The sequence below is a fragment of the Megalobrama amblycephala genome, linkage group LG11, assembly GCF_018812025.1.
Source record: "Megalobrama amblycephala isolate DHTTF-2021 linkage group LG11, ASM1881202v1, whole genome shotgun sequence".
NCBI classification, from domain to species: Eukaryota; Metazoa; Chordata; class Actinopteri; order Cypriniformes; family Xenocyprididae; genus Megalobrama; species Megalobrama amblycephala.
This window is the reverse complement of record NC_063054.1, coordinates 35,891,442-35,905,356: the sequence shown is the minus strand read 5'-3', so window position 1 is coordinate 35,905,356 and position 13,915 is coordinate 35,891,442. Positions and strand designations below refer to the sequence as shown.

The 13,915-nt window shown below is 34.5% G+C and overlaps 1 protein-coding gene across 1 annotated transcript; it reads right to left on the bottom strand.

The window, feature by feature from the left end:
* Window positions 1–1,404: 1,404 nt before the first annotated feature.
* Window positions 1,405–13,853, bottom strand: hadhaa (hydroxyacyl-CoA dehydrogenase trifunctional multienzyme complex subunit alpha a). The gene is made up of 20 exons (XM_048207762.1): window positions 13,710–13,853; window positions 12,344–12,385; window positions 12,188–12,258; window positions 11,398–11,531; window positions 11,179–11,317; window positions 9,739–9,858; window positions 9,529–9,631; window positions 8,890–9,012; window positions 8,673–8,791; window positions 8,544–8,600; window positions 6,463–6,572; window positions 6,245–6,379; window positions 5,682–5,853; window positions 5,498–5,584; window positions 4,568–4,708; window positions 4,427–4,495; window positions 2,744–2,939; window positions 2,415–2,529; window positions 2,179–2,324; window positions 1,405–2,025 (listed from the first exon to the last, which is right to left on the bottom strand). Exons 1-20 carry the CDS (start codon window positions 13,768–13,770, stop codon window positions 1,880–1,882), a joined length of 2,286 nt encoding a protein of 761 aa, XP_048063719.1. The 5' UTR covers window positions 13,771–13,853; the 3' UTR covers window positions 1,405–1,879.
* Between the last annotated feature and the right edge of the window lie 62 nt (window positions 13,854–13,915).

The following is a 13,915-nucleotide window of genomic DNA, read 5'->3' as shown; positions in this document are numbered from 1 at the left end:
GGTCCAAAAATAACAAAAACTACGACTTTATTCAGCATTGTCTTCTCTTCCGGGTCTGTGTATGGTATATCCACAGTGACGCTGCTTCTTCTTCTTCTATGGCGGTTGGCATCCAGCTTATTGGTGCATTACCGCTCCCTTCTGCTCCGGACTGTGACGCGATTAAGACATCCGCGACATGCACACCTACGCACCATTTTAAAAAATACAGCAATACCAAAATACAAACAATGTAGAATAGCTTGAATACAGCGTGCGTCTCCCTCAGACTGTAAACGAAGCTCAGGCGCACTACATAACACGTCAGCAGTGTCACAGTCCCGAGCAGAAGGGGGCGGTAATGCATCAATAAGCTGGATGCCAACCGCCGTAGAAGAAGAAGAAGCAGCGTCACTGTGGATATACACAGACCCGGAAGAGAAGACAATGCTGAATAAAGTAGTAGTTTTTGTTATTTTTGGACCAAAATGTATTTTAGATGCTTCAAAAACTTCTAACTAACCCACTGATGTCACATGGACTACTTTGATTATGTTTTTATTACCTTTCTGGACATGGACAGTGCACCGTACCTACACTTTCAATGGAGGGACAGAAAGCTCTCGGACTAAATCTAAAATATCTTAAACTGTGTTCCGAAGATGAACGGAGGTCTTACGGGTTTGGAACGACATGAGGGTGAGTCATTAATGACAGAATTTTCATTTTTGGGTGAATTAACCCTTTAACATTTACTTCTTGTTCATGGAACTGTTATTTGGGAAAACAACACTCTTGCTTGTGTGATACTGTTTAAATATATACTATAAATATAAAACTTGAATTTTGGGGCCAATTTTATTTATTTTGGGAGAAATTTTGGCCCAAGCCCCTATTAATTTACGACGCTGTAATCGTCCATTCCAGTCAAAACAGTCAAGAGTAAAAGAGCAAACAAAGCTAGAATTTAAACGAATTCATATCCCCACATATTTATATCCCCATACCTTAGTGAAAGCTTTGTTCCCTCGCTGTGCTAAGAAGATATCGCGGTTGACTTGTAGTGATGTAAGAAACAGACGAAAACATTCCTCAACTTGAAGACGCGACTGTTATTCTTGCTACCGCCAACTGAATGAAAAGTATTAGTTAAAGTAAATAGAATATAATAAACTCAATATATATTTATTTTGTTAAATCAATTAATATTTTACCAGTCTTCGCGCCTTAACCGGCATGCTCTGGGGCCCCACAATTTGAAAATCCCTGAACTTTGTAATATATTGGTATATACTTGCATACTGTATTACGAACATACAGTATCAATGTGAGTACATATGCATACATTATTCACTCTTTCAACGAGTTTTCCATTACATACAATGAAATACAGGCAGGTGGGGTGTGAAAAGTAGACCCTTTCAGTTAAATCTGAGAAGTTTATTGTAGCAGAATCATATGCAAACATACAAACTACTATCCTATACAAAAAAAAAATACAACAAATAATATCTGTGCAATAGTCCTTCTCCAGCTCAACCTGGAGATAATCTGAGGCACCTTGGTTAAAAAAAATAAATGTAGCTGCAACATTCATAAATGTTTTTACAGTGATGTTATGTGTACCTGAATGAATATTATTCATAAAATTCTTTATCGGTTAAAAAAAACAAAAACAAATCTCAACTTTTATATCATTAATGTTTTTTTTGATCACATAAACAAACTGACAAATTATGTACAGGCCAAGTTAGGAAAGTGCTGCTTTTTAAACCACAAATGATAAAACACAAATAAAGGATTTGTAAATGATGCACAACTTTAAGCAAGTGAATGTGACTTTTTTTTTTGGATAAGATGCCAAATTCTGAGATCAAAAAATTATAAAGGTGGTGTATTTTCACTTGTGAAATCTCTTGCTGGAGTTCTTGGCGTGGTCGATGAGCAGCTGGCAGGGGGTGAACTGGTTACCATAGACCTCTTCAAAGCGCTTCATTTTCTGGACAAGTTTGTCTGCACCGTATGAATCCACAAAACGGAACGGGCCTGAAATGTAGGAAAAAAGTGTGTTGCCAAAGTTTACTTTGCAAATCCTTAATTATCCCCAGGCACAATGGGGTATGCCTCAGGGCTAAGTGCTAGGCCCGCATCAGTTATGATAAATCATTTTAATTACAAGGTGTGTAATGTGTGTGTTACCTCCCAAGCAAGGCGGGAAGCCAAGTCCAAACACGGCTCCGATATCTCCCTGCACAGGGTCGGGCAGGATGCCTTCCTGTAGACACAGTACGGCCTCGTTCACAAATCGAGACACGAGTCTGTACTGAATATCCTCATCGGTGGAGCTAAAGAAGGCCAGAGAGAAATATGAAGGTTTTTTTTTTGAGGTATATCAATGCTACAATCTGTGGTGTTAATCATGTGAACCAACTTACACAGCAGGGGGCGCTGTTAGCTTGAAGCTCTTAAGAATCTCTTCGGCTCCTGAGTTCACCTTCTTTTCTTTCGACTTGGCTTCGTACACGTAACAACCCTTTCCAGACTTGCGCCCTGAAGTGCATATATACATGAAATAATCTGAAAGCTGAATTTGAATGTGACAAGTATAGTTAGGCTTTTTGCTATATTTTCTAAAATTTAAATCATCAGTCGAATGCACATGCATTTTTGGGTGAACTCCCTTTAACTTGCTATCAATGTTCTGTGAGACCAACAATTCTGACAATTCATGAAGATAAAGCTGTATGTAGTTTAACAGATGCACCTTTGAACCCCTTTTGGACCATCATCTTCAAGACCTCAACATTTCCTCCTCCAAATCGTGTTCCAAAAGCCTTGCCAAGATCCTCTGCAACATGAGCCGCCACGTCAATACCGACCTCGTCAGCAAGTGTCGCCGCGCCAACAGGAAACCCAAATCCTGTTGTCAGGGAATCCAATTTCTTGGGCCCAACTCCTTCCTACAGCCAAAGTGATGAGACAGGAAGATTACAGTTAGCTCATAGAATTAAAATAGTTTTGAACAAACAGTCAAATTAAATTATTGAATTAATAAAGTTGAATTAAATTGTCTGGTTCTTCACTAAGACTCAATTTAACCACAAGCAAGCAATTATTTAAAAAAAAAAAAAAAATTTAACAACATATCAGCATCAGACTATCTTCATGGCGGGAACAAAGTGTATAAGTCACACAATTAACAAAAAGCTATATAAAACATTTAAAACTAATACAAGAAAATTCTAAAATTCATTCAGGTGATAAATTCATTAGTTAATCTTAACCTCTGAATAAAAATTGTCTATTTTCATTAATAACAGTGCAGTGAAGTAAACTGTTTAATAGTCATTGGAGTTTGACACCCTTCAACGTGAAATCTTGAATTACACTACCAGTCAAAATATTGTAAACATTACTATTTTTAATGTTTTTGAACAAAGTCTCTTATGCTCATTAAGGCTGCATTTATTTCATAATAAATACAGAAAAAACAATCATATATTGTGAAATATTATTACAATTTAAAATTATGGTTTTCTATTTTAATATAAATTAAAATATAATTTATTCTTGTGATCAAAGCTGAATTTTCAGCATCATTACTCCAGTCTTCAGTGTCACATGATCCTTCAGAAATCAATGTAATATGATGATTTATTATCAATGTTGGAAACAGTGCTGCTTAATATTATTTTATAACCTGTGATACTTTTTCAGGATTCTTTGATGAATAAAAAGTTAAAAAATATCAGCATTTATTTAAAACAGAAATCTTTTGAAACAATATACACTACTGTTCAAAAGTTTGGGGTCAGTAAAAAAAAAATTCTTTTTTTTTTGTGAAAGATATTAATACTTTTCAGCATGGATGTGTTAAATTGATAAAAAGTGATAGTAAAGATTTATATTGTTAGAAAAGTTTTTAACCTTTTATTCATCAATGAATCCTGAAAAAAGTATCACAGGTTCCAAAAAATATTAAGCAACATAACTGCTTTCAACATTGATAATAACTGAGTATCAAATCAGCATATTAGAATGATTTCTGAAGGATCATGTGACACTGAAGACTGGAGTAATGATGCTGAAAATTCAGCTTTGATCACAGAAATAAATTATACATTAAAGTATATTAATATAGAAAACCACAATTTTAAATGGTAATAATATTTCACAATTTTATAGATTTTTCTGTATTATTATGAAATAAATGCAGCCTTAATGAGCATAAGAGACTTCATTCAAAAACATTAAAAATAGTAATGTTTACAAACTTTTGACTGGTAGTGTACCTAAACAGCATCTAGTAAAAACAACTTGATCATACCTAGATTTGATATTACTAAAAACCTTCTTCTTATCCACAAACATGCAAACTTGAGTCTAAAATGGAACCCATAAAGATCATTTTTCCCTGCATGAGCTATTCAAGCATGCAGGAATTTACCTGCAGTGCACGAACGGCCTCGGCTAACATGGGCGCCAGACAACGAGTGGTGTAAAACCCTGGCCCATCCTGTAAAAATATACATACAGTCACTCACTGCTGCCTGATGAACGCTGAAAACGTAACAGAACGTGTTCTTACCCCCACCACTATGATGACCTTCCCCTGTTTAAGCCCCACGGCCACGGCAGAAGCTGTTGTGTCTTTGGAGGTTTTATCTGTGGTGATGATTTCCAGCAGTTGCATTTTATCCACCGGAGAGAAATAGTGCATCCCGATCACCTACATAACACATGTAAGTCAGCATAAAGACTTTTGCAATAAATCACTCCTTCAGTACTGACTAATAACAATCAAACACATTTAAAGGTCCCGTTTTTCGTGGTTTTTTGAAGCTTTGATTGTGTTTATAGTGTGCAATATAACATGTGTTCATGTTTCGCGTGTAAAAAAACACAGTATTTTTCACATAATTTACTTATCTGTATACCGCTGTTTCCACTGTCATAAAAACGGGCTGATGACTTCCTTGTTCTATGAAGTCCCTCCTTCAGAAATACGTAACGAGTTCTGATTGTGCCAGCGGTTCCTGTGTTGTGATTCGACAGCAGTTTAGCGTATCTTGCCCGGAAAGGTCACACCTCTTACCATAACGTGGAGATGCACGCGCTCAGTGTTATTGTAAACATGTCTTTAATTTTACCCTATCAATTTGAGCCGGAATCAGACCCAGTGATTGGACTGCGGGATGAAAATAACAGCGTTTCGACGACATGGCGACAAACACACTCTACAAACGCAACTCTTGCGTATTCCTGTGGGCGGAGGTTAGTCAAAAAACTGTTTTAGTGACGTCATTAAAGAAGGAAGTAGAGGGATGTAGTCCAAACTGGCCGTTCGATGTAGGCGACTTCTGTTAAATAAAATATCTCGCTTGGCATTGAACTTTGAGCTTTAAAATTTTACAGATTTTATTTATACTCTAACAACAACAACATTACACACTAACTAAAGTTTGAAACATGGGATCACGAAGAACGGGACCTTTAAAAAACACACACGCACACGCACCTTTTCAGGTCTCCTGCTGGCTGCTGCGATGTCTTTAATCGGCAGAGCGGATGTGTTGGTGGCAAAGATACAGTGAGGAGGAATCACCTGCACACAGGACAGGTACGGTCAGAAGTGTATATGACTAGAAACTTACCAGCACAGCTGTATAATCGCACTTAAACACACAAAAAGCTGAACTTACAGCCTCAACCTCCTTCACCACTTTATGTTTGATTGACAGGTCTTCAAACACGGCTTCAATGACCATATCCACATTCTCAAAACCACGGTAGTCCAGCTGTCCTGACAGCAAGGACATGATCCCATCTCTCTCAAACGTCGTCAGACTTTTCTTTTTTGTTTTGTCGTTAAGCCTGAGAAAGAAAAAGGCACTTATTAGTACCTTAGAGAACAAATACATACCTTAAGGTACTAAAATGTACCTTTTTGGAGTAAAAAAGTTACAAAAATGTTCTATTAAGGGTACTGCCCCAGTGACATGCTATTGTACCCCTAAAGGTACATTTTTAAACCCTTTTTTCCCTCTTTGTGTACGGACAGAAAGATCACAGCACTGACATCTGGTGGCTCTGAGCTCTAATTGTTTCTTTCTAATGTCATGGAGTGCAGCGCCCTCTGCTGCCTCACACTATAACTTGCAGCTGATGTTGCCAAGTCAAGTGGGATTGAAAAACAAACTGCTGAGTATTATTTGTATATTAGATCTATCATGAATATGTATATCTATGTGTGTGCTACACCAACCCTTTGTACACCTGTTGTTGACCTCTGGCAAGTCCTTCCTGTGTCGTGTCCTTTAAGATGGTGGCCACACCCTTGTCTACTGTTACCTGGGCAACACCTGCTCCCATAAGCCCCGCCCCCAAAACAGCCAGCTTTCTAAAAAAAGTCAAAAGCACAATCAGTTATTACACTCATGTCCTGATGACATCATATCACCAATCCCCTCCCATCAGACATACTTCACTTCTCTCTCTGGGCGGCCAAAGTGGTTCTTTTTGCAGGCCACCTGACCATGATACAGGCCAATCAGAGCTCTGGACTCTGATGTCATCGCCAGCTTGCCGAAGTTCTAGAAAACAGACGAGAGGAGCTGCATTAATCAATTATGCTTTTAAGTAAACCTGGATTTTATGGCTCATATGGTATGATATAATGAGAATATGGAGCTCATAATTGAGGAGGAAAAACACTTATATTTAGAGGCCCAAACTGAGTAAAAATATGAAATTCTAATGCTTGTAATGTAAATCAATGAGATCTTTATAAGAGTATAGCAGACTACTTGCATAAAATACATATAAATATCAGTTGTCACTCTTACGGAAGAGGATTAGGGCCAAGCAATAATAAAAAATAAAACCATCTTGAGATTAAAGTTGTTAAATTTCGAGAAAAAAATTGTTAAATTTCAAGAAAAAAATCGAGATAAAATGTTGAGAATAAAGCCATTAAATTACGAGAACAAATTCGTTAAATTATGAGAAAAAAGTCGTTAAATTACGAGAACAAATTTGCTAAATTACAAATTTGTTCTCATAATTTAACGACTTTTTTCTCATAATTTAATGACTTTATTCTCAACATTTTATCTCGACTTTTTTCTCAAAATTTAACAACATTTTTCTCATAATTTAACGAATTTGTTCTCGTAATTTAACGACTTTTTTCTCATAATTTAATGACTTTATTCTCAACATTTTATCTCGACTTTTTTCTCGAAATTTAACGAGTTTTTTTCTCATAATTTAACAGGTTTATTCTCAACATTTTATCTCGACTTTTTTCTCGAAATTTAACGACTTTTTTTCTCATAATTTAATGACTTTATTCTCAACATTTTATCTCGACTTTTTTCTTGAAATTTAACGACATTTTTCTCATAATTTAACAAATTTGTTCTCGTAATTTAACGACTTTTTTCTCGTAATTTAATGACTTTATTCTCAACATTTTATCTCGACTTTTTTCTCGAAATTTAACGAGTTTTTTTCTCATAATTTAACAGGTTTATTCTCAACATTTTATCTCGACTTTTTTCTCGAAATTTAACGAGTTTTTTTCTCATAATTTAACAGGTTTATTCTCAACATTTTATCTCGACTTTTTTCTCGAAATTTAACGACTTTTTTTCTCATAATTTAATGACTTTATTCTCAACATTTTATCTCTACTTTTTTCTTGAAATTTAACGACATTTTTCTCATAATTTAACAACTTTGTTCTCGTAATTTAACGACTTTTTTCTCGTAATTTAATGACTTTATTCTCAACATTTTATCTCGACTTTTTTCTCGAAATTTAACGAGTTTTTTTCTCATAATTTAACAGGTTTATTCTCAACATTTTATCTCGACTTTTTTCTCGAAATTTAACGAGTTTTTTTCTCATAATTTAACAGGTTTATTCTCAACATTTTATCTCGACTTTTTTCTCGAAATTTAACGAGTTTTTTTTCTCGTAATTTAACAAGTTTATTCTCAACATTTTATCTCGACTTTTTTCTCGAAATTTAACAACTTTAATCTCGAGATGGTTTTATTTTTTTTATTATTGCTTGGCCCTAATCCTCTTCCGTACACTCTATATCTCCCAATAATATGTCTTCGTAAGATATTTAAATGCCTAGTTTTATGATCAAATATCTATAGCTTTTATTGTGGGGGTCAAAATATATAATGCAATGCAATGATGAACAAATGAACAAATAAACGCTCCTCAAAAACCTGATGGATCAAATTTGATACATTTTTTTGTATGGATGATCAAATATACCAAAGTTGCTTCAGCAATATAACTTTATAACAATAAAAAAATTGTTCTTACATTTATTTAATAAAAATCAGTAAAGATTTCAAAGCAAAAACATATAAAAGTATAGACTATGTACAAAAGTTTTTTTGTTTTAGCAAAGTTTTGCTCATGTTGATAATTTAGAGGCCTTTGTGTATCAAATATGATACAGTAGACTTTACAGGTTTAAACTTAGTGAAACCCTGAAATCTGATTGGATGTGCCACGTTCAGGAGGGGATGATACTGACCTGAGATTCAGCCTGATATCCAGCAGCGCTTCCTTTTTCAACGCCCGTCTGAACACACTAAAAACACACAAAAACTTGTGAGTTCATGAGCGCCTGAGCGTATGTGTGTCTGTGTATGCGTGTGTTTACCTCTATAATCTTCAGTGGCGCAGGATAAAGCCCTTTACTCTGTTTCATGACTTTACCGTGGACAGTTTTGTAGATCTGTTTCCTGACCGGCGGCAGACCCATTACAAAATCCTGCACCTCTGGAAAAACAGATTATAAAACAATAAAAAGGCCTTTAATAAACAGACAAGTTAAGAGTCTGTCTTATCTCATCTTGACACTGATCTGTTTGTCTTACTCTGCATGAGTCCTTTCTTCTTTTCCACGGTGACTTTTTTACCAGCGAGACCTTTAGCAAAATCAACAGCCACTTCCTCCAGATACTCGATGGTCCTCTCTTCTGGACTCTTCAGTCCCGGACCTGCCACATAAAACACAAAAACGTTATCAGGGTCCAATTCTGCACCTGTGCAGCTTTTAATCTTTCCTCTGAAGTTCAATTCAAAAGCGAGTAAAGGTTTTTCCATCTTATATTTATATTTTCTTTTATTTCAGCTTCAAGTAGCAAAAACAGTTTAATTGTTGAGATTATGTCTAGATAATATTTTGAACTTTATTATTATTTAAAAACAAAGCAAGAAAAAATCTTGTTTTCCATGATAAGAGCTCCTTGAATATATTTACATAATTGATTTGTGATATAGGGACTGTTTAATATAATATAATATAATATAATATAACATAATATATAGTAGTCAACATTTGAAGTGGATCAAAACCTTTCATCAAAGTTGTCCTAAAACCTTCCTCTTAGGACAACTTAGTTCTTAGGACAATTTTGATGAACTTTTTTGATCCACTTCAAATGTTGACTACTGTAATATAATATAATATAAAATAAAATAATATAATATAATATAATAATTGATTAAATCACCCAGAGGATCCACCAGCTGATGTACGAGCCCCATTTTTTTGGCTTTATCTGGCTTTATGTTCCTGCCGGTCAACATCATATCAAACGCAGCTGGAAGGCCGACCTAAGACACACAAACATCATTATGAAACAAGGTACCCTTCACCATTAGGGAGCGTCTACATATCCCTGTCCACTTGAGCGATTAGGGAGCATCAGTAAACTTCTCACCATTTTGGGCAGCCTCTGAGTCCCTCCAGCCCCGGGCAGCAGTCCCAGCATCACCTCTGGGGTGCCCAGAATCGTCTTTTTACTCTTTGTGGCCAGGCGGTACTGACATGCAATGGCAAACTGAAAGAACAAGAGAAATGAGAACCATGGGTGAATTTAAAGAAGGTTTATTGTCTCGTGTAATATTGCATGTATCTGTATTAAGCCCATTCACACCAAGAACGATAAATAGAAAGTTAACTATAATGATAAGTATATTAGCATCCACACCAGCGATATCATTCTGTTTATAATAAGCATGTGCTACAGTTATGTTGTCTGTCACTTTAAATGCTTAAGCTCTTGGAAGCAGGATGGATTCTGATTGGCTGTCAATGTTTTTTTATTGGTCATCTGCTGGAAAAAAATATTTCTGAAAGTGATTCCAACACTTATCGTTATCGTTATAGCTGTGGAGTTAGCTATTCTTTTATATTTAGAATGATTTTTAGAACTATATCTTCATCGTTATAGTTATTGTTCATGGTGTGAACGAGACTTTATCAGTATACAAATAAAGGAAACATCTGACTTCACAATACTGAATTATAGTAGCTTTTTATTGTATCTTTAACCATTTATACACTTCTTAACTGTTATTTTTAGTATTATTTATATACTATTATAGTATTTATTAATATTATAAATTGGATTTCCAATTTTCAGTTTAATTTTAGTAATTCTGTTATGTGCTTGTCATTTTTATTAGTTGTTTGACTATATAGCTTTAATTTATTTTTATCTCAGTTTTAGTTTTAGTCATTTTAGTATCTCAACTCAAACCAAAATTTATTCAGACACCTTGAACATTTCATTCATTAATACAGTTTATTCACTATAGTTTAAAAAATGGTAATAAAATATGACAAGATCTCAGAGTTAAACTGTGTCAGAAAAAATTAATCTTAATTATGTCAGATAACACTTAAGAAAAACATGGTCACGTGAAAGTGTCTGAATAATATTTGGTCAAAAATGTTTATCAATTTTACTGGTAGTCCACTGCATGAAGAATTTTTGGGTATAATGTGTCACAATTTACTTTATTTTGCTATCCTCACTTACATAAATGAATTATAGTGTCCTGCACACACTAGTAAAAATATATCAAAAATAATAAAAAATGTCTGAATAATTTTTGGTTTGACTGTATTTATTTCAGATAGTTGCCAAGGCAACATTTCTAATTTTCAATATATATTTTTTTTAAGTTTAAATTTTTCATCTAATATTTAGATTTTATTTTATTTATGCTTTATTTTAATTACCGATAAATGTTATTATTTTTAGTTAACAATAACATCACTGCTGTTCACACAGTTAAAAAGGCATCTCAAAAGTGATTTAATGACTAATTAAAAACAAAAAAAAGAGTGAAATAATAGATGATCATGTGCTGACCTCCAATCCGCCGCCCAGACAGGAGCCGTTAATAGCAGCCACAATAGGAATGGGGGATTTCTCAATCCGGTCAAACATCTTCTGTCCTTCCTGTGACAGTAATGCCACTTCCTCTGCTGTGCTGCAGGCCTGAATCATACTGAAAGGTGGAGATGATGATGAATACGAGTCTCTATAAATGGTCAAGGCAATCTGCGTGTGTGAGAGTGTGTGCTGTACTTGATGTCGGCTCCGGCGATGAAGCATCCTGGTTTTCTGGATATGAGGACGGCGCTCTTTACTGCTGAATTCCCCCAAATCTCATTCATCACCTCTGCCATCTCTGCCTGCATCTGCTTGGACAGAGTATTCACCTACAAAACACACAATAATTATATACAATCTCAGTAAAATTTCTAATTATTTCTGAAAGAGTCTCTTCTGCTCTCCAAGGCTGCATTTATTTGATGAAAAACACAGTAAAAAAGTAATATATAGTGAAATATCACTACAATTTAAATTAACTATTTTCTATTTGAATATATTTTAAAATGTAATTTATTCCTGTGATCAAAGCTGAATTTTCAGCATCATTACTCCAGTCTTCAGTGTCACATGATCCTTCAGAAATCATTCTCATATACTGATTTGCAGCTCAAGAAACATTTATTTATTATTATTAATGTTAAAAACAGTTGTGCTGCTTCATATTTTTGTAGAAACCTTGATACATTATTTTTTTAAAGATTCTTTTGATGAATTTAAAGTTTAAAAGAACAGCATTTATTCATTCGGCACGATCCTCATAGTGCATTATGGGTATCCTCTAGCCGTTGAGTCTAATTGGTTATACACTCGTTATTGTGGTGCATTGTGGGATTGAATGAGTGCACTCGATGATGTTCACTATGGTTTCAGACACCACTACAAATGGCTGTTTCCTCAAATAGTGCCCTATTAAACGGGGGTGGTTTCAGACACAGCCATAGACATTGTTACACAAGAGGAATCATGGGAGAACAGAACTCACCTTTGAGTTTGGATCATTGATTCGTACCACAGCAACATTATCCTTGACTTCATAACTGACATGAGTGCGAGCTGCAGATGGAGAGAGACAAAGGAGTGATTAAAAAAGAAAACATTAATCATGTCTCTATTCATCAATACTGTTTTTAATAGTTACCCAGCACAGCTGATGATATGGATAGACTTCTCTGTCCATGACCTATGACCCAAAACATAAATAAACATGATCACACATGTCTAAAGTTCCACTTAAACTTTCCATTAGAAAGTTACATAGTCCTTCAAACCACATAGAGGTCATTTTCTTTTAACAAAGCAATATTTATGAATACTGTAAATGGTTAGTTTGTGTTTATGATTAATCAAGTGATTTATTAACTCTTATTCTGTATCTTATCTAATAAAAAACAATTAATTTTAATAAGAATGTGTAATGTTAATACCTCTGAAACAGATTATAATCAATATTTCATTGATTATATTACAGTATAAATTGTAAGGTCAATATGTTGTACACCCCACGGCAGTCTTAAAGATAATATATTTAATTAAATTTGCGTTCTCTGTTGAAATGCACAAGTGACACAGTGACTTTGGCTCATAATCCAGTTGTCATTGGAGACATGCATGACCTTTGCCCCAGTTCCCCCATACAACCCCACCTGTCACATTCACATGACAAATCACACACACAGCATGCAGGTACACATGTCTGTGTGTGTCCAATCAGAGGTCAGCAGGTCATAGAAAGTTTGCATAAGTTAAAATAATACTAAAGAAACCATAAACTTACAACAAACATTGAATACACATCAATATACAGTACATTAAATATTATAATTGTAATTAGCTATTAATTAAACAGGTTTCAAAGGTTTTTATTATCAGATTATTGATGCTACATGTATAATATAATAAAATATAAAACAAATAACCATATATATATATAAATATATATATATATATATATATTATATTTAAAAAATATTATATGTTGAGTCTTTTACAAAGGTTAAAAGTCTACATGTTCTTTATAACAATATGAGAAACGTAATTTTCCATATTGACTATTGTTTTGTAGCATTTTTTTTTTTGCCAAAACTTCCAATTATCAATCAATGTAAAAAATAAATAAATAAATAATAATGCAAATAACAGACAACATCTCTTACATTCCTTAAAGGAGCATCTGTATTCATTTTTTTCATTGATTTTAAAGTCACAACAACTGTAAACACAGGTGAATAGTAAGCGGTCACGCCCCTGTATTACAATTAATTGTATATACTAACTATGAATTATAATTATAATTTAAAATCTTATACTTCACACCATTATTGTTACTATATTTATATTTGCTGAACTGTGACATACTGACCTGCACTGTAAAAACTAGGTGAAAGTTCATTCATGCAGGTCACCTCATTCAACATCTCCCAAACTCACTCTAAAGCGCTAGTAACGTACAATATACTGCATATACACAATAATAACATATGCGTTTATGAATATAAGTTTGTCACCTGTGACAGTTTTCACGGCTGTACAGCAGCCCCGCGCCAACAGCAGTCTCGCGCTCGCCATCCTTCTCAAAGCGGCGTCACCGTGAGCGCGCGTGTACGCACTGACAAGCGCGAGCCCCTGCAGCCGCCATTTAGGCTGCCAATTTAGCGCCTTTAAATAAAAACATATATTGGTGCTTATAAAAACGTTTTATATTTATTTATCT